Genomic DNA, 27,853 nt, shown 5'->3' on the forward strand with positions numbered 1-27,853 from the left:
ACGATTCAAGGAATATACATATGGAAATCAATAGACGCTGACTAACTGTAACAAATATGTGCCATACGCCATGATTTATTTGGAGCAGGTCCAATGCCAGATGAAAAGATACCATATGCGACAGTGCTTTACAACATGCAGGATGCTATAAAATGTTAGCTGTTGTCATTATTATCCGAGTATTCTGGACTTTGCCGCAGAATACTTGTTTTTTATTTATCAACTTCCAGGTTGTATGCCCATGTCAGGGAGGTTGCTCTGCATCCTCTCCCATCCAGCCCCATCCAGGTCTGCCTGGTGATATCCCCCTGACCCTTGCAGGCAGAACCATCATCATGTCCACTCACCACATGGACGAAGCTGACCTCCTTGGGGACCGCATCGCCATCATTTCCCAGGGAAGGCTTTATTGCTCAGGCACCCCGCTCTTCCTAAAGAACTGCTTTGGCACGGGCTTCTACTTAACCTTGGTGCGCAAGATGAAAAACATCCAGAGCCAAAGAACAGGCTGTGAGGTATGTGTCTGCTCGGGAAAAGAGTCTGTTTGTGGTAAGCAGAAATGCACAGTGTGGTGCTACCATGCCAGACATCTCTACCCCAATCAGGCACTAGCTGTCAGAATCAACCTCTTTGTTTCTGAAACTATTGGCAGATTTTGATAAGTGACATTCTGAACCCTCCTACAGAGATGCTTCACCCCAAATGAAATGAGTTTTCAGCAAGCTGAGATTCCAGAACCCTAAATAAGCATGTGATGTGCTACCACATAGAAGTGTCTCCATCTGCAAGGCAGCACGCTTGGAAGGAGAGTAGCTATTGAGGCCTCCTATGTTCCATTCCAACATTTATGTTTCCTAACTAAACCCAAAGTCCACTGGTAAATGAAAGCCAAGGAAAGGCTTTCTTGGGAACTATAACCTGAAAATGAGGAAGCCAGACAATACCCATTAGCAGAGACCCCCTCAGCATGTCAGGAGACCAGGTTCAGGTCTGGGTGGCTGAGTGGAAAACTGTCATCCCAGGCAGATTCCTTAATTGCTCATCAGCGTTGGTTTCTTCACGTGCAGAAAACAAAACTGATCCACTCTGCTTCTGCTTGTCAGGGATATGGTGATAAGTGAGAGAAAGCATTATGAAGTGTTCTGGCCTCCTTGGGACTAGGCACTGCTCCTGTTGGAGTTGTCAGGCTAGTTACTTTGTAGCGTACCTAGGCCTCTGGCCACCCCTGTAGTGTAAGGGTCAGGCTGCCTCCAGGTTTTCCAGTACTGGGTAGACTTCACAGGTCAGCATGCATCCACGAGGATGGAGGAGCAGAATGTCTTGCACACGCCAGCCTACAGCTGTCATATGATAATGACAAACCAAAGGTGTCCTTTGAGGAGCTGCTACTACTCTCTGTGCCTGACTCACACATTCTCCATGATAAAATCAAATAACCACACCCTCAGAATGCTCATGTGAGGTAATATATTAAAATGGGGGGGAAATCTGTTGACTACTTTGGGCAGCAAGAAACAAATGAAGCACAGTGGGGATGGCAGTTGGCCTCAGGGAGATGCTGTCATTCAAGTGACTGACTCCTATCTGTTGTAGGGGACCTGCAGCTGTGCATCTGAGGGTTTTTCTACCAGGTGTCCAGCCCACATAGATGAGATAACTCCAGAACAAGTTTTGGATGGTAAGCACTGGGGCAGGCTATTTCTTGGTTCTTATCTAGCAATCATTTCTCCATATGGTAGGTGTGTCCTGTTGTCATATGTTGTAATGGGAGTAAAGAGAAAAACTATACTTCTCAAGCCCATGGACATGCAGTTGCTCATCTTTCTGTTTGGCCTTCTTTCTCCTCCATCCCTGGAGGGATTTTAGAAGCCCCGGGCCTAAGGACCTCCTCCCTTAATTAAGGAATCCAGTCTTTCCACTCCTTGTCCTGGCCCATGTTAAGCTTCCCTACCTGGATCATTCTGCCCTGGCTCCAGGCAGCATTACTTAAGTGTCTGAAGAAGGGGTACTGTAGGTGCTCAGGTGGGGCCCTCAGGTGGGGCCCTCAGGTGAAACCATGGTGACATACAGCTCCTAGTGAACTTTTCCAGAGAGTCAGACTGCATGGAGTGGATGCCAAGTCACACATCTTTATGACACTCTTGACTTTTCCCTCAGAGGCCCAACTTCCTAGCAATTCCCTTTGAGTTAGGGCGCATTAAATCTCATCAGGGGCACCCCCACCTCCAGGGAGGTGCAGAAGAGAAGTTCTCACTGTAAGCATTTATCCCACAGGACCTGACCTTAGGGACCCAAAGTGCTTGCCAACACTCTTGTACTCCATTAAGGCCCACTTCATCCAACCTCTGGGGTGTCTTTGCAAATGGAATACCACACACCCCATATCCTTAAAAGGGAGCAAAATTAAACCTGTCTACGGATCCACGTGGATGATGGAGGGGGATGAGGAGGGAAACTATCTGCTTATCAAAGAAGAAACAAAATTTTCTATTTAGACCATTCTTTTTTCTAAATCTGAAGAATTTACTGACTAAAATCTGGTGAAAGGGGAAAACTAGACACTATTTATATACTGTGCTTGAAACTTGAGGGAAAATGCCCAGGTTTGCATCATTGTTTACTCTGTCACCCACTCTTTGCATGGATAAAAGCTGTGGTGCCCATGAACATGTCTTGTCGGGATGACTGCTGTGTCTTCTCCCTAGCCTGCCTTGACATGAGTCTCTCCCAGCTTGCTGGAGTTCCTTCCCAGGAGGAATCTTGGTCAATACATTGATAGTTTTTAAAAACCAACACAGGGATGCACCAAAATCTAGTTGGAAACAGGGCCTGTTGGCTGGAGTCATTTTTCTAATATTCCTTTGTTTCTATATAAATGTTTATTTTCTTTGACTACAAGGGGGATAGTGTGAACTGTAGGAAGCACAGTAAGTTGTTATGCCCCAGATAAGAGGATGTAGATCATTCTGCTCCCCAGTTGGTTCCCTGGAAAGCTTTCCCCTCACACACAACCATGTACCACCCATACACCACACACACCCCTCTCTGCCAGACACTGCAAGAGCTTCTACACTCCAGGGCTCCCCTTGGAAGGCTGACACACATGACTAAGACACAATTCCTGGGAATCCAGTAGCTTTGGGCTCAATTTCCTTCCTCAGAGAACAATGCACATGACCCCTAGAGAGCTGTTAGGGCAAAGCTGCTTCCTCACGCAAGGAACCCTCCAGCCCCTCTGTGAAGTCATCCCAGAGCTAAAGACAATTGAGTCCACTTTGTGAATCTGACATTAAACAAGCCTTCCAGTCCAGCTAAACAGAAGGACATGGATTAAAAGCCATGAAATCCCTCCACATGGATCATTTTTAAGACAAAGTGAAGAATACTCCGGGTGACCCTCACTGAGAGGACTGCTTACAGAAATGCATGAGAGCTGGGTTCTGAGTCCCTAGAATTCCTCTCCCTTTGACCTGCTTCTCAAGATAATACGGAACTGTCTCTTCACATACATGCTTTAAAATTTTTAAATTCGATTTTTAATTTTTTTTTAAGATTTCATTTATTTATTCACGAGAGAGACAGAAAGAGAGGCCGAGACATAGGCAGAGGAAAAAGCAGGCTCCTTGTGGGAAGCCCAATGTGGGACTTGATCCCGGGACCCCAGGATCATGACCTGCACCAAAGGCAAACGCTCAATCACTGAGCCACCCAATCATCCCCAGATTTTAATTTAATTTAATTTAATTTTTTAAAATTTTTATTTATTTATGATAGTCACACAGAGAGAGAGAGAGAGAGAGGCAGAGACACAGGCAGAGGGAGAAGCAGGCTCCATGCACCGGGAGCCCGACGTGGGATTCGATCCTGGGTCTCCAGGATTGCACCCTGGGCCAAAAGCAGGTGCCAAACCGCTGTACCACCCAGGGATCCCCAGATTTTAATTTTAAATAATACATGCTTATTATGCATGAAATTCAATTCCAAATATATGAGAGTGTCAAGTAAATACTTGTTACTGGACACTTCCTCACAGCCCATGTTGTACACCCCGTACTCCATGCCCCCCCACAGTTGACTCTACAGCTTCTGCATTTCCTAAGATCAGGGTATTAAGGTTGATTGGTTTGTTCATTGGAGGAGATAAGTGGAGTCCCAAGGGAAATGGCACATTCCTTTAAAGAGTTAGACCAGGCTTTCGTGTATGATTTAGGAAGGGGAGTTCTCATCCAGCTTGGTCACCAGTACCCCGCCCAGGTATGCATCTTGGTGCACCTTGGGCAAATCACCCATAGCTTGGGCCAGACAAGGAAAAGGAAAGCAACTTTCACTTAACCTTCAGGCTTGTGAATAAGAAGGAGCAATGGTGATGATAAGAGCTTTCTTATTAGAGATGATGTTCACAATAACAATAGCTACTAATATTTACCTAGGCACAAGATACATCATTCTAAGGGGCTTGAGTATATTAATTCATCCAGTCCTCCAGTAAAATGGGTGGGTGCCATTATTTCCCCCTTTGAACAGATGAAAAAACTAGGGTATGACCTACCTGATATGACATAGCTTGTAAGGGACAAGCCATCTGATCCCTCTCCCTCTCAGTACTGTTCACAGGGCGTACTAGGCTCAAACAGACCAGATGCACCATCAGTCCTCTGCAGGAGTCACTATGGTGGAATGAAATGTCCCTTACTAGGGTGTCTGGGTGGCTCAGTGGGTTAAGCATCTGCCTTCAGCTCAGGTCATGATCCCAGGATCCTGGGATCAGGCTCCCTGCCCAGCAGGGAATCTGTTTCTCCCTCTGCCTCTGCAGCTCCCCCTGTTTGTGCTCATATTCTCTCTCTCTATCTCTCTCTCTCTCTCTCTCTCTCTCTCAGTCAAATAAATAAATAAAATTTAAATGCCCCTTAAGCAGAAGAAAGTAGGGGATGTGAGCAAGTTCACAGTCTCCCAGGTTCTGGAAAACAGAGTTGATGTCAGTCTCTTTCTTTGCCCTAGGGGATGTGAATGAGCTGATGGATATGGTACAACACCATGTTCCAGAGGCAAAGCTGGTGGAATGCATTGGTCAAGAACTTATCTTCCTCCTTCCAAATAAGAATTTCAAGCAGAGAGCATATGCCAGCCTTTTTAGAGAGCTAGAAGACACACTAGCTGACCTGGGGCTCAGCAGTTTTGGAATTTCTGACACTCCCCTGGAAGAGGTAAGGCTGAGATTCCAGCTGGTTTTCATCAGGTAGCAGAAAAGGGGGTTCTTTGCAGAAGTCTAATACTAGGAGGACGTTTTATAAAGGCAAAAAGCCATAATTCCCCACCCAAGCATAGCAACTGTCTTCATTTTTGGTTCATTTCCTCATGCCTTTGTCTATACAGAAACAAATTTTACATAGTTGTGGTCACCGTGTGCATATACTTTTATATTTATAGAAGACTATGTTCTTAGATAAATCGCAATGTATTTTCCTTCCATTATGAAGCAGTACCCAACAAAATTGAAGTTGGGTTAGTTTTTTTTTCTGAGAATGGAATGTCTAAACCAAATTTTCTCTTTTTCCTTTCTTGACAGATTTTTCTGAAGGTCACGGAGGATTCTGATTCAGGACCTCTGTTTGCTGGTATGGTTCCAGAGTGTGTTCCCTCATCACACTCCCCAAGCTCTGTATTGAAAACCTAAGGAAAATTTCATGAAACAGCAAAGCAGGCAAATACTCCTTCATAGTATTTACCAAACCCCTGAGTAACACACATTTTGCATTCTTGGTTCCTTTAAATGACGAAAGAATGACGAATTGGAATTAGGTCTGCATGAAAAGACTCTAGATGAATGAGGATTCTTAAGGAGTTCAGGCTGGGAACTTTGCCACCCCTAAGCTTCTTCTCCCACTTTTGGGTCTCCTATACTTGCCCTGTCACCATCCTTATCTGCTCCTCTTATCTCCACCAGGCTTCTGATCCACTCCTGTCTGCATGAATGACAGCCCAGAGTCCCTAGAGATAATAGCGACCGTGAATGCAACCCAGATGCCAACTGAGATCTTCTGGCTTCTTTGAGCCAGAGATAAAATTATTCTGAGCCTTCATTTAGTGCCTGATGGAAATTTGCAAATCCATAATTTCTGTGGATTTGGGGACCTCTCTTCTATATGTGTGAGCCTGGGCACCAACTTGCCCCTTCTGTGATCTCTACTAAAACCCCAGAGCCACACAAAGTGTTCATGAGAGAAGTTACTATGGAGGCTAGGGGATAGGGAGATGGACATGTAGGCAGAATTACCTGCCATGACACAAGCCACTTCTGATTGAATAATAGGCATCCAGCCACACTAAAATCCTCTATCTGGCTCCCCCGTCTACATTGTGTTTTCCTCTGTCCTGTTCATGGGCAGAGCTGCATGGACATTCTCCTTTGATGCCTTGGGCTCCGCCTATTGGTTACCTCTTTCTGCCAAGTACAGTAGAGCACAGCAAAGACTGTTTCCTTCCCGTGAAGTTTCTGATGCCAACTCTTAAGATAGTTTGTTTTTCATCTTGCTTCATAAGTGGTCCCATAAGTCTGCTTACCAGCTTATGCCTAGAACTACCAGTGGTCAAATATACCAGCCCAAATGCGCTGCATGGTCCAGGTGGTCATGCAGTGGCCAGAAGAGTTGGGCATCCTGGCAGAGTGAGAGGGAAGGGCAGTCTGCCGGAGAGGGTGGGAGCAGCTCACCAAAGGGCGCAGCTGTTCTTTCCAGCTTTGCAGACACAGCAACTGAATTGTCCCAGGTCACCCAAAGACAAAGACTTACAGTAACCAAGGCCACAATGAAAATATGCAAATTTATATCGGATGCTATATGATGGTTTCAAGAGTTGGGGCTTTTATCTGCACAGAATACTCCTTAATAATTAGGTCTTATCAGGAAAATAAGTAACATGTCAGAAGACTGATCAGTCCTGGCACAGAATAGGAAGTTCCAAAGAGACATGCAGGGGTAGAAGCTAAGAGTGTAGCTGCTAGAATAAGGTGGATCCCCATAATTTGCCTCACAATTTGCTAACTGAATAGCTTTGGGAAAATACTGAGTCCTTTTTTACCTCGAATTCCTCATTTCCAAAATGGGGTAAATAATAGTACCCACCTTTTAGGATTGTTAAGAGAATTAAATGAGTTAATACATGCCGAGTGTTAACACAGCCTGTGATTTCTGATTGAGATTTAGCAAAATCCTAATGTCAACATTTACAAATCATCTTTTACCTCAAACTTGTTTAACCCTTTATACTTCATGGAGCACTTAACATCCATTGTTTTGTCACTATAATCTCATGAAGCTGCTAAGGCACAGATTAGCCCCTTCTGGGAAAAACTGAGTTTACACAGATTGGATGACTTGCCTTAAAGTCACACAGGCTTCTGAGTTTTACTCCCTGGTTTTAGCTCTCAAATATAGGACCAAGTCCATACTCTCCCTGCTCCCATTTTTCAGATGGCTAATGCATTTTTTAATTGGCTCAGTTTTAGAGATGACAGTTTCTGATCTTATCTCCAAAGTCTGGAGGAACTTGCTATCCACTGGGGGCGCAAGTTTCAAGGTACCAGAAGGGTCATTGCCGCTTCTGAGGGTGTGGCTCACAGCCAGTGACCACTAGAGGGCAGCAGAAAGCCAGGAACAAACAGTTCTTGCCCTCAGCTCTTCCCTGGGCAGTGGGCTCCGGCCTGGATGGGGCATCAGAGAGCAAAGCTTATGGGATAGACATGGGGAAAGGCAGCAGGGATCTCCCCAGAGGGAGGGCGAGCCACACACACACCAAATCTGAACCCTCGGGGCACCATGGTGGCTCAGTCAGTTAAGCGTCTGACTCTTGGTTTCAGCTGGTGTCATGATCTCAGGGTCTTGTGGGATCTAGAGCCCCGCGTTGGGCTGCCCACTTAGAGGGAGTCTGCTTCTTCTCTCTATCTCCTGCCCCTCCCTCTGCTTGGACTCTCTCACTGTCTCTCTAAAATAAATGTTAAAATCTTAAAAAAAAAAAAAAAAAATCTGAGCCCAGATGAGGGAGAGGAGGCCGGAGAACTGGGACTCTGACACTAGGTCATCAGTGAGCCTACAAAGCCAGAATGCTGCATTGCAGGTGCCCATGAGTGTTGGGTGAAAGGATGACTGGGCTGACCCAATTCCCTTTGCAGCTGCGCTTGTGCTAGGGGACTCTAGGAGGGTCAAGAAAGCAGCTGGGGACCAACCAACAGTCCTCTAGGCTCTCTCTTTATGTCCAATAACATGTTCTACACATGAACATTAATTGCTGATGATAAGCTATAGCTTCAGCATAACTAATGACTTGCAGCGAGCAGTTCTTAGAGCACATTTACATGTTAGCTCATATAATCTTCAGAACAACCCTGTGAGATATTTTCATTTTCATTTTACAGATGAAAAAACTCAGATTTAGACTGAGTCAGTCACTTAGCCCAATTTATGCATCAAGTAAGAGTCAGGATTCAAACTCAGGTCTCCAAACTCCTAGTTCATTAGTCTTTCCACCACTTCTCAAGGGCTTCTAAGAATTTAGAAAAAAACAAGTCAACTCTGACTTTTACGTCAGTCCACAGGTTACAGATTAATACATTTTGCTATGTATAAATTCAGATAATACAAAAAAGGCTAAAATCACCCTTTCCCTTCATCCCTTCATCCCTTCATCCCTGCCCCTTATCCAGCTCCATCCCTGAAGTACTAAGTTCTTTAAGCATTTGGTGGATATTTTGTCAGAGCTTTGTAGGTAACTACAAAAAAAAAATATATATATATATATATATAAAATATATATATATATATATATATATATATATATATATATCCCTTCATCCTTTAAGTTCTTTAAGCATTTGGTGGATATTTTGTCAGAGCTTTGTAAGTAACTACAAAATATATATATATATAAATATATATATATGTGTGTATGTATAAAATATAATTTGTTGTATATATGTGCTAACATAAGTATGATCTTATTATACATACTGCTCTGTAACTTCAATTTTTTTACTTAGTTATATGTATTAGACCTCTCTGCCAATGCATTTATACCCTCTTTTCTTTGGCTCCTGTAGAGACTTTTTAAAGGATTTTGGGTGATTCCGTCTATAAATGATTTACACTAAAAAATAAAACTTTTATTTTTATTTATTGATTTTATTTTTAGTCAGTTCCACACCCAATGTGGGCCTTAAACTCATGACCCTTGAGTTTAAGAGTCATGTGCTCTGCTGATGGAGCCAGCTAGGGGCCCCCCAAATAGAATTTTTAAAGTTTATTAACCTACCTGGCCTGATACTTTGTCACTGATTTAAATGAAGGGAAAAACCAGTGGAGTAAGAAATAATGGTATATGAGAGTCAAACCTTGTGAGTATTTTTCTAAATTTATTAATCCAATCTTCCAAATCAGGTGGCACTCAACAGAAAAGAGAAAACCTCCGACACCCCTGGTTGAGCCGTAGAGAGAAAGCCAGACAGATTCCCCAGGGCTCCAATGGCTGCTCTGCAGAGCCAGCTCCTCACCCAGAGGGCCAGCCGTCCTCAGAGCCAGAGGCACGCAGCCGGCTCAACACAGGAGCGCAGCTCATCATCCAACATGTGCAGGCATTGCTGGTCAAGCGATTCCACCACACTATTCGCAGCCACAAGGACTTCCTGGCCCAGGTATTACTATTGGTCCCTGCCCGTGCTTGGCTGCTGGTGGCCACCGCCTGCCTGCCCTCTCCTGGCCTTACCATCTTCTCCTCGCCTTTCTCCTGCACGTGCTTCAAACACAGAGATGAGCACCCTCTTTAGGTTCTATTGGCTTTGTTTGCTCCTTGCCAGCTTTTATTTTAATTCTTAGTAACATAAAGATTCTTCCTAAGTTTTTTGACTTCACCAAGCAGAGAAAATAAAATAATAACAATTATATTGATTGTTTTTATTCTTACAGTGAAGGGTAAAGTCATATTTTCATTTTTTTTAAGATTTTATTTATTCACTCATGAGAGACACAGAGAGACACAGGCAGAGGGAGAAGAAGGCTCCATGCAGGGAGCCCGACGTGGAACTCGATCCCGGTTCTCCAGGATCATACCCTGGGCTGAAGGTGGCCCTAAACCGCTGAGCCACCCAGGCTCCGGCATATTTTCATTCATTTTTGCAATGACCCTACATATTAAGGTTATTGGCCTCTTTTTTCTTTTCTTTTTTTTAATTAACTTTTTTTTTTAAAGATTTTATTTTATTTTTTTCATGAGAGATAGAGAGAGGCAGAGACATAGGCAGAGGGAGAAGCAGGCTCCCTATAGGGAGCCCAGTGTGAGACTCGATCCCAGGACTCTGGGATCATGCCCTGAGATTCAACCACTGAGCCACCCAGGCATCCCTAATTAACTTTTTAATTTTAATTCCAGTATTATTAACCTACAGTGTTATATTAGTTTCAGGTGTACAATATAGTGATTTAGCAATTCTTTGTTACTTAGTGCTCATCATGACAAGTGCGTTCCTCAATCCCCATCACCTATTTCACCCTCCCTCCTTTGGTCACCATCAATTTATTCTCTATAGTTAAGAGTATGTTTCTTGGTTTGTCACTTTTTCTTCCCTTTGTTCATTTGTTTTATTTCTTAAATTCCACATATGAATGAAATCATATGGTACTTGTCTTTCTCTGACTTATTTTGCTTAGCATTATACTATCTAGCTCCATCCATGTCATTCCAAATGGCAAGATTCCATTCTTTTTATGACTGAATAATATCCCATTATATATATCTCATGTCTTCTTTATTCATCTACCAGTGGACATGGGCTGCTTCCATAGTTTGGCTATTGTGAATAATGCTGCAATAAACATAGGGGTGCATATATATATCCCTTTGAATTGGTGTTTTTGTATTTTGGGGTAAATACCCAGTAGTGCAAATTACTGGTTCATAGGGTAGTTCTGTTTTAACTTTTGGAGGAACCTCCATACTATTTTCCACAGTGGCTGCACCGCTTTGCATTCCCACCAAGGGTTCCTTTTTCCCCACATCCTTGCCAACACTTGTTACTTATGTTTTTGATTGAAGCCATCTAACAGGTGCGAGGTGATATCTCATTGTGGTTTTGATTTGCATTTCCCTGAGGATGAGCGATTTTGAGCATCTTTTCATGTGTCATTGGCCATCTTCTTTGGAGAAATGTCTGTCATGTCTTCTGTCCATTTTTAAACTGGATTATTTGTTTTTAGGGTGTTGAGTTGTATCAATTCTTTATATATTTTGGATACTAACCCTCTATCAGATATGTCATTTGCAAATATCTTCTCCCATTCTGTAGGTTGCCTTTTAGTTTTGTTGATTTTTTTTTTATTTGCTGTGCAGAAGCTTTTTATTATGATGCAGTTTCAGTCACTGATTTTTGCTTTTATCTCCCTTGCCTCAGAAGACATATCTAGAAAAACGTTGCTGTGGCTGATATCAGAGAAATTATTTCCTATGTTCTCTTCTAAGATTTTCATGGTTTCCGGTCTCACATTTAGGTCTTTTATCCATTTTGAGTTTATTTTTGTGTGTGATATAAGAAAGTGGTCCAGTTTCATTCTTTTGCATGTTGTTCAGTTTTCCCAACATCATTTGTTGAGGAGACTTTTTCCCATTGCTTATTCTTTCTACCTTTGTCAAAGATTAATTAAGTGCTTATTTCTGGGTTTTCTTTTGTGTTCCATTGATCTATTTGTCTCTTTTTGTGCCAGTACCATACTATTTTGATTACTACAGTTTTGTAATATAACTCAAAGTCTGGAATTGTGATACTTCCTCTTTTGTTCCTTTTCAAAATTTCTTTTGGCTATTCAGGGTCTTTTGTTCCGAACAAATTTTAGAATCCTAAAATGTGAAAAATGTTATTGGTATTTTGATAGGAATTTCATTCAATCTATAGATCGTTTTGGGTACTCTTATTTTCTTTTTATACTTTTTATTCAGATATAGAAACTCTAGTTCACCTCTGGCTGAACTTTGGCTACTTCAGTGCTCAGTGTTGGACTACTTTAGCCATTCTTCAACGGCCACCAGAACATTCTGTTTTCTTCTACACATCTTGCCTTTTCACGTCTCCCCTTTTAATGTTCCCCAGAAGCCTTATCTTCTTCACCAGAACCCAGTTATGAGGCTACAGGATAAATGTTTAAAAGAACGAATGTGTGTGTGTGTGTGTGTGTGTGTGTGTGTGTGTGTGTGTGTCTTTTACATACCACCTACCAACACCCACATTGCCATGTTTATTTTCCAACAGATTGTGCTCCCAGCCACTTTTGTGTTTTTGGCTCTGATGCTTTCCATCATTGTCCCCCCCTTTGGTGAATATCCTGCTTTGATCCTTCACCCCTGGATGTATGGGCAGCAGTACACTTTCTTCAGGTGTGTAGACTTATCCCTAAAGGTCATCATTCACCGCCATGTGTTGTGGGGCTCCCAGGTCAGACTGCTTGGTGGGACCTTCACCTTTCCACTCCCTAGTGACCCATGTGGTAGGGGTCCTTGCACTGCCCTTCAAAGGGAGGTTAATGTAGCTGCCACTTGGGAAAGGTGATCCAAAGTGGACAACCAGGACTGCCAGGAGTGAGGAAAGATAAAGTCAAGGATGGGCAAGTAGGTTGAAGTATATACATGATATGCCATCAGATCACTGGGCATGTGTGAGTAGCACACTCCCTTCTCAGGAAACCTATAACCACCCCTAGACAGCATTCTATGGCTTGTGTACATGCCTAGTACGTAGCAGTCATTCGGTAAATGCCTGTCAAGTTGCATGTCGACTCTTTTGTCCCTTTGTCCCAGTCATCTATCTGTCAAGTAAGGCCCTCTCATTCTGTCTAGTTTGGACCAGCCGGGCAGTGAGCAGCTTGCAGCACTTGCAGACGTCCTCCTGAATAAGCCAGGCTTTGGCAACCGCTGCCTGAAGGAAGAATGGCTTCCGTAAGTCCCTGCACACCCTTGTCCTACCATCAGTAGCTGTCCCTGGGGAGCCCTGATGGTGGGGTCCTGGGATGGCAGGTTGGGAGAGGCCCCATCTCAGTCCTGTAATAACACAGGGGCTTTCATACCCCTGACCGCCACCCAGCCTCTCCTTCAGCGCCCATGTGCAAGGGTATCACCACCTCTTATGAGAATCCCCTTCAGTCACTGGGATGCTCTGTATTTCTAGAATTCTTGATATAGAAAGTTCCATACTGAGTTAACATATGCTTCCCACAACTTATTTGAAAGGAATCTGAAACAGAAAAGGAGGGAGATGAAGGATGTGCTATTGTTTAATTGACCCTAGAATGACATTAATTACATGTGTGGCCAATTTTCAATTATTGCTGTAAATATAGAGAAGAGAGTTATAGAGGGCAGTTGAAATCCACCAAGAATCATAAAATTTCAATATAATTTTAACTGCTTCTCTCATTCAGTGTTTTTCAGAGCTATCAGTATGGACCAAAACAGACTAAGTTCAAATTCTGCTTTTATTTGCTCTGTTTCTCAACAGCTAGAGGTGCCAGGAGGAAGAAGGGAGATAGGACAGTCCAGAAAGCAGATGATTACTGCCCAGCCCCATACCTAGTCAATCAACAAAATTCTAGTCTTGACTTTTTAAAGGAGAAACTAACCTCCAAGAATAGAAGAAGAAAACTCCATGGGTCTGGGGAGATAGAAGAAAAGCTAAGGAGAGGGCTGGGCGCTATTTCTCATTTGGGGGGATTTTTATCAACTGGAGCTTCTTGTGAAATCTTTTCTTGCCTTCCATGAGGGAGTACCCCTGTGGCAATTCAACCCCCTGGAAGACTCCTTCTGTGTCCCCGAACATCACCCACCTGTTCCAGAAGCAGCAGTGGACACCAGAGAAGCCCTCGCCTTCCTGCAGGTGCAGCACCAGAGAGAAGCTCACCATGCTCCCAGAGTGCCCCGAGGGCGCAGGGGGGCTCCCACCCCCTCAGGTACCTTGACCCTCTCTGAGAAACCAGGGGCCCCAAATCTACCTGTGACAGCACAGATTGGGGAGATACACTGTGCCTCCTAACTTTCTGGCCAACTAACATTTCAACCTGACCATTGAGTGAAGGGGCCCTGCATGTCCTTGGGTCCTCTTGGAGGGGCATGCTAAAGGGCCCTGTCACAGCCAGTAGCTTCATTTTCCCTCAAGCACTCCCTCTTCAATCTAGTTAAAGAAATTTTAGGAAAAAAAAAAAAAGAAATTTTAGGGATGCCTGGGTGGCTCAGCAGTTGAGCACCTGCCTTTGGCTCAGGGCATGATCCCCGAGTTCCAGGATCGAGTCCCACATGGGGCTCCCTTCATGGAGCCTGCTTCTCCCTCTGCCTATGTCTCTACCTCTCTCTGTGTGTCTCTCATAAATAAATAACTAAAATCTTTTTTAAAAATTTTTAAACAGGGATCCCTGGGTGGCGCAACGGTTTGGCGCCTGCCTTTGGCCCAGGGCGCGATCCTGGAGACCCGGGATCGAATCCCACATCAGGCTCCCGGTGCATGGAGCCTGCTTCTTCCTCAGCCTGTGTCTCTGCCTCTCTCTCTCTCTCTCTGTGACTATCATAAATAAAAATTTTTAAACAGTAAAATATACAAGTCATGTATGCTCATCACAGAAAATTAAAAGATACAGTTAAGTCAGAAGAAAAAAAAGCCTATAATTGGAGGTAACTGATAGCATTTGCTTTTTATCCATTCAAGCAGGAGTCTATTCAAAATGCTATCTTGAAACCTATTTTTACTTAAAAACATATCATGAACATATGTCCATGTCAATAAACATACATTTACATCATCATTTTTAAAATTTTTTTTAATTTTTTTAATTTTTTAATTTTTTTATACATCGTCATTTTTAATGCCTGCATATTATCCTACTGTTTCCATTTAATTTGTTTAGCTAATCTCTCATTGAAGCTGTGTGTTTTCAGTTTTTTCCATCGTAAACACCATAGTGTCCATTTAAATGCATGTGTATTTGCACACTGTTTAACAGCCTAATTAAGATGTTTGCCATGTGCTGTGTAACATGCATACACGTGTGCACACACACAGAATCAGCCAGCTACATTTTTCTCTGAGCAGCATCCTCTTTTGGGAGGTCTGAACTCCTTAATGTATCACCCCAGTGAGCCTTTCCCAGAGGTGTCAGAGACAGTGAAAGGGACCAGAGAAGTCTCACTCCGCCTTCAATTGCTAAGAGGCCTCCCAGCTGACTTCCATGGAACTGGGCCTTGTGTGGCCCTCTCTAATGATTTACCAGTGAACAAACAATTCCCCAAGAAGCAGTATGTCCTAGTGGGAGGAGCACTGGCATCAGAGAGCCCCGGACTGGCTACTTGGACTGTCTGAGTTTTAATTTCCCCATTTATAAATTAAAGATAACTACTTATTTCACAGCATTATTATGAGAACTTAGTGAAATAATGTGAGTAAAGAAACTATATTATTTAGAATCAGATTCAACTCAACTGATGACAACCTCAAACTGACAGTGGATAAAATAAGACACAATTTGTTCCCCTCTCATGTGAAAGTCTATGCAGACCGTCCATGACATTGTGTTTTGTTGCTGAGGAGGAGCAACATGCCTTAGCCTCATTGGCCAAGATGATAGAACCTACTTTCCTAGTAGCAGAGTAGAGGAAGAAGAGTGGGCAAAGTGCAAATGCACTATCTTTTAAGGAAGACTTCCAGAAGCCACTGCACTGCACTTTCTCTTATACACAATTATCCAGAACAGACATCAGGGAAAGATTGGGAACTATATAATCTTTATTCTGGGAGGCCTTGAACCCAACAAAAAAGTGTATTACTATGGCAAACAGCAGAAGGGCAGAGCACATCATGGGGGACAACTAAATCTTGCCATTGCAACATCAATCACAGTTGCTGGTCTATAAGTGATTCTGTGTTTGTGAGCATTCTCCTATCTTTTTTTTCTCTCTGTTTACTTGCTAAAAGCATATACCTTTATATTTCTCAAGTCATGTATTTTTCCTTTGAACCACAACTCGGCCACTGAGGCGCCATAGAGATCCTAGAAGAGGGAATCAGGGAACTTGTTCCAGTTCTCTGTATTCCAAGAGGAAGCTTTGCTTTTGTCAGGATGACTGAGGGGCCCTGTGGCTGCTTCTACTTAGATACATCAGCAGTGGGACACTGAGGTTATGACACTGCACATGGGGTCCTTTGCTGGGAAGACAGGGAAGGAAGGCTAAGCATAGATATGTGGAGATTCATTTCCTCAGTGAATCCTACCTCAGAGGCTGCCTGCCTATTTTAGGAACTTTTTTTCAATTATTAGTCTTTGGTCCCTGGTGGGAAATTTAACAGACCCCCATAGCCAGAGTCCTGGAAAAAGGCAAGCCAGTTCCTGTGATTTTTTTTTTATCACTCTTGCATTTCCTCACTATCATTTATGCTTCCTTTGGGAACAAAATTGAATCTCAGGCATCAACACAGGAGGGGATGTGTGTGTGTGTCTGTATGTGTGTCTGTGTGTCTGTGTGTAAAAGACAAACAGACACACACATTCACATTTAGACCCACTCACTCCACTCAGTCAAACACACTCTCCTATTCAGCCTGGAATAAGGCCAGAGGGTTTGGGCTTCACTCATCAGCAGCAGTACCTTGTACACATCAGGTAAATGGGGGTGGTGATACAGCCTTCTTTAAGGTCCCTTCCTGTCCTAGCATTCTTTGAGTGGTGGTAGGTGAAAGTGTTGGTAGTGGTGGTAGGTTGAGGTGAAAGTGCTCCATCCCTGACTTCTAGAATGCACAGAGATCAAATTGTAGGACTATTTTTATTTGCTAGAATTTTTAGAAAATAATTCATCACAAATTACCAGACACCAGCAATTGTTCCAGCCTAGATTCTCCCAGGGTAGCTTGGCAGGTCCTCTGGGTGCCCTTTTCAGCTTGAGAATCAGGGTGATAGAGTGGTGGAAAGAGCAGGGCTATGGAGACAAACAGATGTAGATTCAAATCCTAGATCAACCCCCTATAACTTCTGTGACGTGGTGCACATTAGCTGAGATTTCTGGACCTCCAATTCTCTGGCTGTAAATTAAAGCAACAATTCCTCTTTCATAAGAGTGTACGGATAAGGGAGACAATGTTTCTAGAGCATTTAACACAGAGCCTGGCACACAGTAAGCATTCAGTAGGTGCCTGTCCTCCTAGCTTTGGAGGAACCACGTGAAGAAAGTGAATTGAAGGGAGTAAAATGGAAAGGGGGAGGGGAGACAGAAAGTGTAAAAAAATGAAAAGAATGATATGTGATGTGTTTCTAATGCACCAAAGATACCCTCAGCTACATCTGGGTTGTGCCCTTGACACCTCAGGTTCTTGATTGACCAGAACTGAACCCAGACTATGTAGACCCAAATTTAAAGTAATACTGCCACCTGGTGGCCAAATGCATGCACTTTGTAAATCTTCCAAAGGTGAAACAAGCTTCCGGTTCTAGATATATTTTGAAAGCAATCTGTAAATTGTAAGGGACTGTTTGAATTCTTTCACCCATGTCGCAAGTATATTGTTTGCCTGCATTCCAGGTGCTATTCTTTTTTTTTTTTTTAATATATTTTTTTTAATTTTTATTTATTTATGATAGGCACACAGTGAGAGAGAGAGAGAGGCAGAGACACAGGCAGAGGGAGAAGCAGGCTCCATGCACCGGGAGCCTGATGTGGGATTCGATCCCGGGTCTCCAGGATCGCGCCCTGGGCCAAAGGCAGGCGCCAAACCGCTGCGCCACCCAGGGATCCCTCCAGGTGCTATTCTTAAGGCTGGGGACATCACAGAGAAAGTCCCTGCTCTCCCAGAATTTATATCACACAGGGAAGTAACAGACAAAAACAAGTTAGCAGATGAATTGGAAAGAAAATTTGAGATAGAGATCCAGATGAAAAGATCATGCAGCAGTAGGTTATGATAGAGAGTGACTACAAATAGAAAATACTTCTCTGTGGAATAAAATGTAGGCTGGTGAGGTTGTCCAGGCAGAGCAATATAGGCAGAGGGCACGGCCAAGTGCAAAGGCACATCAGGAATGAGGGGTGTGCATGGGAGAAGCACGGGGCACAGGTGGGGAGTGTAAAGAGTAAGGAGAGTGGCTACTGGCCCCCTCAGAAAGCAGGGCAGGGCCAGATCGTGTGGCCATGTTGACCTTGGTGATGATCCTCAGAGATTCCGAAGGTTTATTGGAATGGAGAAAGCAAGGACTGGGGTATTCTGATTTATATTTATAAAGCTCAGTCTGGCTGCTGTGTGGAGAATGGATTTGGGTGGGCCAGCATGGAATGAAGGAGACCAGTCTAGAAGTTTCTGTTGAGGTCCAGTTGAGGCCTGAGTGGAAGCTTGGACTAGGGTGGTAGTCTGGAATTGGAGCAATGGGGACAGAGTGGAGATTTCTTTTGGAGTCGTAACTATCCTGTCAATGGACTGGAGAAAAGAAGGGGATCAAAGATGGCTCCCACAGCTTTAATTTGGGAACTAGGGATATGTCAGTGCTTTATTCAGCATATTCTCAGCAGCCGAGTTCATAAATAATATTTGGAGAAGAACAAGCCTCAGATTCCAGGGTGACTAACATGGATATCTCCTTGCCTCAGAGAATACAGCGCAGCACTGAAATTCTGCAAGACCTTACCAACAGGAACATCTCCGACTTCTTGGTAAAAACATATCCTGCTCTTATACGAAGCAGGTAAGAAGAGATTCTTTCATACTTTACATCCTGGCTCCCTGTAGAAAATATTAACTAGAGACAAAAAATTTATTTGCACAACTTACCAACAATCAGGGCAGTGGAAAAAAAAATCAGGGCAGTGGAAAAATTTTTCCCCCTGATTTACCCAAAAAAGCAATTGAGACAAATACAAGTAAAATGTAACTTAAGATTAATTCTGTTTTTGTTTTTTGTTTTATTTAGGCCAGTCTTCAAGTTTAACCCATGCACCATTAAAAATAAAATAAGAAAGCATAGAATGTATCCAATAATGTAGCCTCATGTTTCAGCTAAGAAAGACAATGTTTGGAGGGAGAGTAAAGGAGAAAAAGGAGAAAGGAGAGAAGCAAGAGAGAAAGGAAGAAGCAAAAAGAAGAATGGAACAAATCAGATCAACATAGGAAAAAAGCAGTGGGATGGCAGCATGGGAGGGAGCCCACAGGTTGGCCAGGGTTAACTCCTCCTTATCACGCCCTCGCTGTAAATTATCATCTTGATCCTTGCCCTTCAGTGTGCCAATGAACTCTTCTGTGAGTGCCCCCTCTCAGCTCTGCAGCTGCTCTTCCCAGGCCCACGGGGGGGGGGGGGGGGAAGAGCGGCTTTAACAGTCCCCATCAGAGCTTGACAAGAGCATGCTGTGAAAAGGGGATCATAGGGAACCCTGATCCAGCCCCCAAGTGCGCTGGGGCCTTAAAATAAAACATACTGTTTAATTTTCATAGTCCTTTCAGTTGCTTCCTCTGCCAGACCCTGAACAAAGGATAGATGGCCTTGGTTAACTAGAACATGCTGCCAGTGGTGAGAGCCGCTGCTGAGAAGGCAGTGCCAAGCCAGCATTAGCAAAATGAAAAACACCTTTCAAACACAAAAATGAGAGCAAGAGTGCATAATATTTATTCAAGAATGCAATAAAACAACAACCATCCCAAACTTTGTTCTCAGCAGCAAATTTGCAATATGGATTTTGGGGTTTTGTGCTTGATGACAGTGATAGTTTGTGGGCCTGAACTATGAGGTCTAGAACTGGCATCTGCTCATTACTTGTCTTATAATTTTACCCCTGATTGGCTGGAAATCAGTCTCTTAACTTTGGGCTTGTACTAAGTCAGAACTTCTCCCAAGTGTGCAGGTGATTAATATTAGGGTATTGTTTATGCAGAGTGGAAGATAGGAGGGCTGCAGCCTTCACTCTACACTGCTGTAGTGGTTGCCATATTTTCTGGTTCAGATGGTCTGACAAATGACCTGACCACGGGACCACCCAGAAAACCCAGAATTCAGGTTGTGACTTGGAGAGCCAGTGGTGGAACAGTCCTTCCTCTGCATGTGTATTTGGGCTCAGGCTCTGGGCTGGGAGGCTTCCACTTTGTTTGGATATCAGGAAATACAAAACTGCCCTGGAAGACTGAGTGGCCCCAATGAGTGTTTGAGAAGGAAAGTTAACACTACTACCTTTCTTATGGTATTCATTGTATGATTTGTTTTGGCTTTCAGCTTAAAGAGCAAATTCTGGGTCAATGAACAGAGGTAAGAAACTACTTTTGTAAGAAATTAAAATCTCAGGGGCACCTGGGTGGCTCATTTAGTTAAGCATCTGCCATGGGCTCAGGTCATAATCCGAGGGTCCTGGGATTGAGGCCCGCATCCGGTTCCCTGCTGAGCAAGGGAGCCTGCTTCTCCCTCTCCTTTTGCAGCTACTCCTACTTGTGCTCTCTGTCAAATAAATAAATAAAATATTTTTAAGAAGAAATAAAAATCTCAGATTGATCTATTTAAAATAATTGCACATTTTTTAAAAAGGCACACCTGGAGCCATGTGGGCTGTTCTGTGTATACTCAGGAATTCACAAGTCATGTCCTGAAGAATATGTGGGACCCAGAAGGTTCTCAGCAGTAGATCTCCTTGGAGGGTATATATGGGAGGCAGTGTTCCCTGAAGAGGCATTCCAGAGCATTCTCGCTCAGAGGGGGTCCTAAAACCTCAGAAGGATAACAATTTAGAGGGCTGTAGTGAGAGAACGTTTAACCTAAGCCCTGTTACTCTTTGGCCCATCCCTTTTGAGCCTTAGGGAGTCTGGCCCAGTCCCAGACTCACCCCGTTCCTGTGGCATTCTGGAGGCTCAAGTGGTTTCAGAGGTTTGGAGGATCATCCAGGAATATTCTGAGAGTGAGCCGACCTCCCAAGGTCCCTCAGGAATAGGTCCCTCTAGAATGAATGCAGAGTTGATATTAACTTAATTTTTCTGAGTGGATTCTAAATCATGAAAGGGAAATCCTGCTTTTAGAATTGCTCCCAAGAGGGACTTGTGGGGCCTCAGTTGAAGCGGAACTGGGGAGTAGGACCAACTGAGTCCCTGAGAAAGTTCCCCTCTTCTGTCTTGCCTAAGCAGCAGATTAATTTGTTCAGTCAAGGAGTTTGGCTTTTATCCTGCTACTGAAGGGCTTTAAATGATAGCACAACAGGTCCAGATTGGTGTTGGTGCATGATCACTTTACACCTCCAAACAGTGTGGAAGATGGGGAAGAACAGGAGAGATCCAGTGCCAGGACCCCAATTAAAGTGTTAAACGCAGAGTTAGGGCAGGGGATCTGCAAAGCACGGAAGTGGCACCAAAAATAAGTCATTGGTTGGGGTGTAGGGCGAGTGAGGGAAGACCTTAAAGAGAAGATGATGTAAGACAGATGCGTCCAAGTTGATCAGATGCTCAAAACGGGGAAAGGTATTCCTGGGAAGCTCGCAGCCCCACATAGGCAGAGACACCAAGGCAGCCTGGATCATCGGGGGCTCTGGAAGTGATCTGACATGGCTGGAATTTGCCACTCGTGGGAAGGCATAAGGAGGGGCGAAGTCGGAGAAGTGGGGAGAAACCAAACCCGGTAGAGATCAGGACTTATCCCTGGGGGAACAGCGAAGTGTTAATAGTTGGTTTGTGAAGTGGAGCTGTGTCGCTGACTAGTCCAGACGGTTCCCCTCCAAGTACACATTTCCCTGCAGAAACTGAGAGAGCTATTGACAGGTGTGAAGCACCACAGGCTTGGTTCTTGGCACTGACTTGAGGGCTTCTTGTTCCCTTGTCAGGTACGGAGGAATTTCCATTGGAGGAAAGCTCCCAATCCTCCCCATCACCGGGGAAGCACTTGTTGAATTTTTAAGCCACCTTGGCCAGATAATGAATGTGAGCGGGGTATGTAAACAACCTGGAGATTTGGGCAGAACTTTGGATGTGCTTGTGATCATGAAACAGAAATAATCATGAGTGCTAAGTGCGGGGAGGGGAAACCTTGTGCTTGTTCCTTATGGTTTTCTAGGGCCCTATCACCAGAGAGGCCTCTAAAGAAATGCCTGCTTTCCTTAAACATCTAGAAACTGAAGACAACATTAAGGTATTGGTTCTACATAATCTGCCCTAGAGCTAAAAATTCACGCAAGCTAGTGATTTTATTGTCCCAACTTAATTACATTCCCTCCCTTCTGCTGCTGAAATCTAGCCTGGAATGTCTTCCAGCTGCCAAGCCCTTCCTCCTCCTCACATTCTTTTTCCTGAAGCTCATTTTTTCTTTAAACAGCTGGAGCACAGTCTAACAAAGCCCCCTCTCTGCCCTGTAGGTGTGGTTTAACAACAAAGGGTGGCATGCCCTGGTGAGCTTTCTCAACGTGGCACACAACGCCATCTTACGGACCAGCCTGCACAAGGACAAGAATCCTGAGGAGTATGGCATCACTGTCATAAGCCAGCCCCTGAACCTGACCAAGGAGCAGCTCTCAGAGATCACAGTGTAAGCTACCGTGGCCCCCAGCCTCACAGCCCACTGGTCACGTCTCTCTACTCTGTGGACACCCCAAGAGGATTCTCACTAACATGAGCTGCTGGGCTGGATGTCAAGGTTGTTAAGTCAGGCACACATGAACATGAGACTTTCAAAGGCCTCGTGTATCAAACTGCTTGGCCATTCTTTGTCTTCGTATTTATTTAGAAAGTAAGCATATATTTGGTTCTCTTCCCTTTTGGCTCTTGATAGCAAGTTGCTCCTGGAGCTTACACAAATATTCTCCTTACCAGTTTGCAAAGTGGCTGCCGGGAACTAGGAAAGTTGAGCCAATCTTTCATCTCCCTGGGAATAATCATCTTAGATTCTCGTAATTTCCCTCAGATGGCCAGGCTTTCAAGATGTCAACAGATCCTAGCCTTCCTCAGGCTTAGGCTCTTACTGCATAGCTTCAGGCAGTAAAAGACATCAATCTTGTGCAATTCATAGTGTATGTGTGCTCTATTTGAGACCTGACTTTGGCAGGAATGGCTTTGTTAGTGTGAACTTCTTCTGGCAAGCTATGAGGGTCCTCCTGTTCCTATCCCAGTGTATTCGTGCCCTGAACTTGCCCTGAACATGCCAAGTGTCATTGGCTAAAACTTGGGCACTAGTCACTGAGCATTCCTTTGGACACCCTCTGAGGCCCTCAACTGAGGAAATATAGTCTGTTCTATGCCGGCTCTCACTCGGCCCAGGTTTCTGCATCTCCTGGCAAGCCTCTTGAATCTGAAATAAAAAATAGGAGTCTTCTGTGGTTATAAAGGTAGTATATAAAATAGTGTGTGTTCATTAAATAAAGTTTATAAAACAGAGTTTTTAAAACTTATTTTCTACAACCCTACCCAGTTTTGGATCTTACCTCTAAACATTTATGTATGTTTCCTTCCAGTTTATTCTCTTCTTCCTGCATGTGTGGATCATGTTCTTTGTAGTTTCATCAGCACAGGGACTAGCATATGTGGTGCCTTGTGGGAATTAGCAAAAAGTGCTCTTTCTCTGTGTAGGCACTGTCCCACGCCAGAGCTGTGGCTGGTGTGTGAAGCTCAGGTGGGACTTCAGCCCACACCTACCCCTTAGCCACACGCTTTCTCAGTGATCCAGGAAACGGTGAATGGAGCCAAGCTTCTGTAGAACTGACATGTTCTCTTTTCACTTAAATTTGCATTATGAATATATGCCCATGTTGTGATACATGAGTGAACAAGATTTCGCAGACCATATCGCTATTTACATAGAAAATTCAAGAGTTATCTATAGACAAATTATGGTATCTAATAAGAGCATTATAGTGTATGAGATTACTATAAGAATCCATTTCTATGCACCATCAACAAATAATTAGAAAATGTAATAAAATTTGTTTATTTTATAACATGGGAAAATATTTGATATTAGCATTAATGTTAGTAGTCAGTAGTAACATGGAACAGGAAACCCACAAATATCCATTTAACCTTGACCCAGTTTGATTAGCACAACTGAGTGAAACGAGCAGCTTCCAAGGGATTCTGGAGGCCATTACCTCCCACCTCCAGGTGGGTAAGGCCTTTCCAGAGCCTAACTTCATCCTTCTGCTTCTGCTCCTCCTTCTTCACCTCTCTCTCATGGTGTCTCATCCTGCTGCAGGCTGACCGCTTCAGTGGATGCTGTGGTTGCCATCTGTGTGATTTTCGCCATGTCCTTTGTCCCAGCCAGCTTTGTCCTTTATTTGATCCAGGAGAGGGTAAACAAAGCCAAGCACCTCCAGTTTGTCAGCGGAGTGAGTCCCACTACCTATTGGCTGACCAACTTCCTCTGGGACATTGTAAGTGTCAGGTCATGGCACCTCCCTTGCCTTCATGGGCCCAACATGGGCAGGTATTTGTCTGCTCCAAGGGGATATGGCAGGTTGGGGCTCTTGTACTGCCAGGGCTGTTAGCAGGTGCTGTGCTAAGGGCTTTGTGTGTTTGCTGGCTCTTGGAAAGGCACAGAATTAGGAGCTCCAAGCTGGGGAAGGCTCAGCTTAACAACTGCTGAGTTGGGGCTCTACGTGCCCTCCACCAAGGGGCCTTCTAACCCACTGAATAATCACTGCACCACAGGCATGATGCTGGCTTTCCTGTGAATAATCTGGAGCTGAAGAGGTAATAAATACCAAGAGGCCCTTCATCCTACATTCTCTTCTTACACCCTTTCCAAAGGGGGAAGGATGGAACTTCTCCTGTGGTAGAGTCACCAAATAAATATAGAACATTGATTAAATTTAAATTTCAGATAAAACAATTAATGATTTTAGTATAAGCATATCCCACCCCCCTAAATATTGCATGGGACTTACTTATACTAAAAAAATTATTTGTTGTTTATCTGAAACTCAAATTTAAATGAACATCCAATATTTTTATTGGCTAAATCTGACAACCCTACCCAGTGGTGTTACTTTGCTTTCCCAAAGTAACCAGACCTCCACTAAATGAGATTAGCACCACTTTAGGTAATATAAAGAGAAAATTATTTACCAAGTCAACAGCAAATTGCTGCCTCTCTTAGAACCAGTATTGTTGGGGGCAGGAAGGAGTCAGAAATAAACTGGCAGCAAAGCCCTAGTTATAATGTAGCAGGGATCATATGACAAATATTAGGGTTATAAAGACATGGTTTCTTTTATCTTTGCTTCCTAAATGCAGCCATCACTGAACAATACGAAACCAGAAATCATCAGTAGCAACTAAATTCTTTCTGGTCTGCCCTATCTACCTGAGAAAACATGTCCAAATGCATGTTTTCACTTTGGACAAAAATATCACTTGTAGCTACCCACACTCCCCTGTGCTTTAAGCATGAAAGGAGCTAGGCTCACCTGCACTGAAAAGCTATTAAAATGCTGGGGTTTGCATTTTACTTTTTTTTTTTTTAAAGACAAGGATTATAGAATTTACACTTCGAGCTGACCCATGCATGTGCCTAGCTACAGAGATCTGTGAGCCTAAGGAGATATATGTGGATAGCAGGATAGAGTGTCTGAAAGTGTCTAGCAAATAGACACTTGGCTGGACAATAAAGAGTTAGAAGATGATGAATATGACACTAACAGGCTTCTGAGGCTCTAGAATTTTAAGGCTGGCCTGAAATATGAACTCTAGGATCTATAGTGTTGGAGCTTAGCATCCTCATTAGCCAGCAGCAAAAAGATATCATATATGCCTGAGGGTCAATGTTAAGTGAATGAACAAACACGTATTGTTTATATAATTCACTCAGCTCAGATAAAATGTTTTAAGTACTTATTTTTTATACATCATCTATTTTCTTTTAAATTTTGAAACAATCACAAAATTGTCATAAATATAGTTCAAAACTATTTTTCTGGGCCACTTGAGGGTAACTTCCCAAAAGATGACCTTTGCGTGCGTACACACACACACACACACACACACACACACACCCTAGCACCTCTGGTGTCTACTTCCTATTAATGAAGACACACCCCATACAATCACAACATAACTGTCAACACCAGGACACTAGCATGATGTGTCACCTCCATATTTTCCTCAGACCCCACTCAAATTTCACCAATTGCCCCAATAATGTCTTTTATAGGAAAGGATCTAGCTCAGAGTCATTGCATTTAGTTGTCCTGTTCAGTCCCCTTCAGCCTGGAATAGTTCCTAGTCTTTTCTTGACATGCACAGCCTTGACACTTTTGAAAATCACAGGCCAGTTATTTTGCAAAATGTCATTTAATTTGAGTTTGCCTGATGTTTTCTCATGATTGGATCCAGTTTATGGCAGTGGTATCATGAGAGCATGCTCTCCTTCTCACTGCATCTGACCAGGTAGCTTCGGATTTCAGTTTGTTCTATAACTGATGATGGTCACTGTGGTCACTTGATTTAGATGGTGTCTGCCGAGCTCCTCTACTGTAAGGTTACTATTTTCCCCTTTAAAATTAATAAGAATTGGGGGAGTGGTACTTTGAAGCTATGTAAATATCCTATGTTATCAAACTCCATTTATTCATTTATTTGTGTGTGCCTGCATGGAGTCCTGGTTCCTATGTTAATAAGTTACAATCTGATACTATTCTTACTTATTCTTTTTTTTTAAGATTTTATTTATTTATTCATGAGAGACAGAGACAGAGAGACAGAGACAGAGACAGAGGCAGAGACAGAGGCAGAGGGAGAAGCAGACTCCATGCAGGGAGCCTAACATGGGACTCGATCCTGGATCTCCAGGATCACACCCTGGGCTGAAGGCAGGCACTAAACTGCTGAGCCACCTGGGCTGCCCCCCATTCTTAGTTATTCTGATGCTGAAATTATCCTGCTTAGCCAGTGGGAGCCCCTTCAGGCTGGCTTTTGTTTCCTCTTGTGTCTCCATCTTACTTGAACACCTGCCTGCTCTCTGACACAGTGAGATGTTCCAGGCTCATCCTGCATTTCCCCCAGCGCTGTCCTGGAATCAGCCATCTCCATGAGGAGCCCTGGTTCCTTTCAGTGGAAAAGGTTCCTCAGAAACCAAGTTCTCGGTGCTAGATATGGTCACTGCCACTGAGGTATCAGTGGTTTCAGGCCTTCTCAGGGGAGAGAACTAGAGACACGTGTGTATGTACATAGACAGGCACACATTTACATCTGTATTTCTCTGTCTACACACCAAACAATATATGAGTTCACTAAAGTCCTAATTTTAATCCAATACTACAGGCTGTCTATCCATCCATGTTTGTGACTCTTCTCCAGGAGTGAGAAACTGGCTTCTATTACCCCTGATTCATGTACCTACCCGAGCAGTACACCTGTATGTAATAAGTGTCCCATCTCTGCCACCATCCTCTCCCTCATGTGGACACCCACCCCTCCCTGCTCCCACTGCCCCCCATTTGGAGGTCCTCCTCATTCTTCTCTGGCTCTGATAGCCCCAATCAGATCAGCCCCCTATAAGCCCCCTAAACCTTCATACACCCCACACCAGCCTACCTTCTGTGGGATGTCCTCCTCACCCTTCTCAGTTCTCATCCTGCTTGGGACCACTGTGACACCTAAAACCCCACTGTGGCTGCCCACCTCTCCCTATTTGTCCTAATGGCTTTAGGACTGAATTGTGTAGGAAGGTGAAGGAAAGGGATAAAGTGGTAAAAGGTTATCATCTATTTAAACTTCATGAGGCCGAAGACTAAATATTTTAGATTTTTCTAAATTCAGGAGACATGCTTAGAAAGTAGAATCAATAGGACTTTGTGACCAATTAGAGAAAATGAGAGATGAGGCGGAAAATTCTAATTCATTCTCTCAAAA

General features: G+C 43.6%; 1 protein-coding gene across 1 annotated transcript in view; it reads left to right on the top strand.

Annotated features, from left to right (window-relative positions):
- Positions 1 to 27,853, top strand: part of ABCA4 (ATP binding cassette subfamily A member 4) — a 128,766-nt gene that overhangs the window by 75,881 nt on the left and 25,032 nt on the right. Inside the window, exons 23-36 of the mRNA XM_041748552.1 lie at positions 322 to 515; positions 1,594 to 1,678; positions 4,999 to 5,204; positions 5,567 to 5,615; positions 9,429 to 9,682; positions 12,287 to 12,411; positions 12,871 to 12,969; positions 13,790 to 13,976; positions 18,646 to 18,740; positions 20,256 to 20,288; positions 21,841 to 21,946; positions 22,071 to 22,145; positions 22,369 to 22,538; positions 24,198 to 24,375. Of these exons, the coding sequence (XP_041604486.1) occupies positions 322 to 515; positions 1,594 to 1,678; positions 4,999 to 5,204; positions 5,567 to 5,615; positions 9,429 to 9,682; positions 12,287 to 12,411; positions 12,871 to 12,969; positions 13,790 to 13,976; positions 18,646 to 18,740; positions 20,256 to 20,288; positions 21,841 to 21,946; positions 22,071 to 22,145; positions 22,369 to 22,538; positions 24,198 to 24,375 (1,856 nt within the window). The remainder of the gene's footprint in view (positions 1 to 321; positions 516 to 1,593; positions 1,679 to 4,998; positions 5,205 to 5,566; positions 5,616 to 9,428; positions 9,683 to 12,286; positions 12,412 to 12,870; positions 12,970 to 13,789; positions 13,977 to 18,645; positions 18,741 to 20,255; positions 20,289 to 21,840; positions 21,947 to 22,070; positions 22,146 to 22,368; positions 22,539 to 24,197; positions 24,376 to 27,853) is intronic.

The sequence above is a fragment of the Vulpes lagopus genome, chromosome 3 (assembly GCF_018345385.1).
Source record: "Vulpes lagopus strain Blue_001 chromosome 3, ASM1834538v1, whole genome shotgun sequence".
Classification (NCBI taxonomy): Eukaryota; Metazoa; Chordata; class Mammalia; order Carnivora; family Canidae; genus Vulpes; species Vulpes lagopus.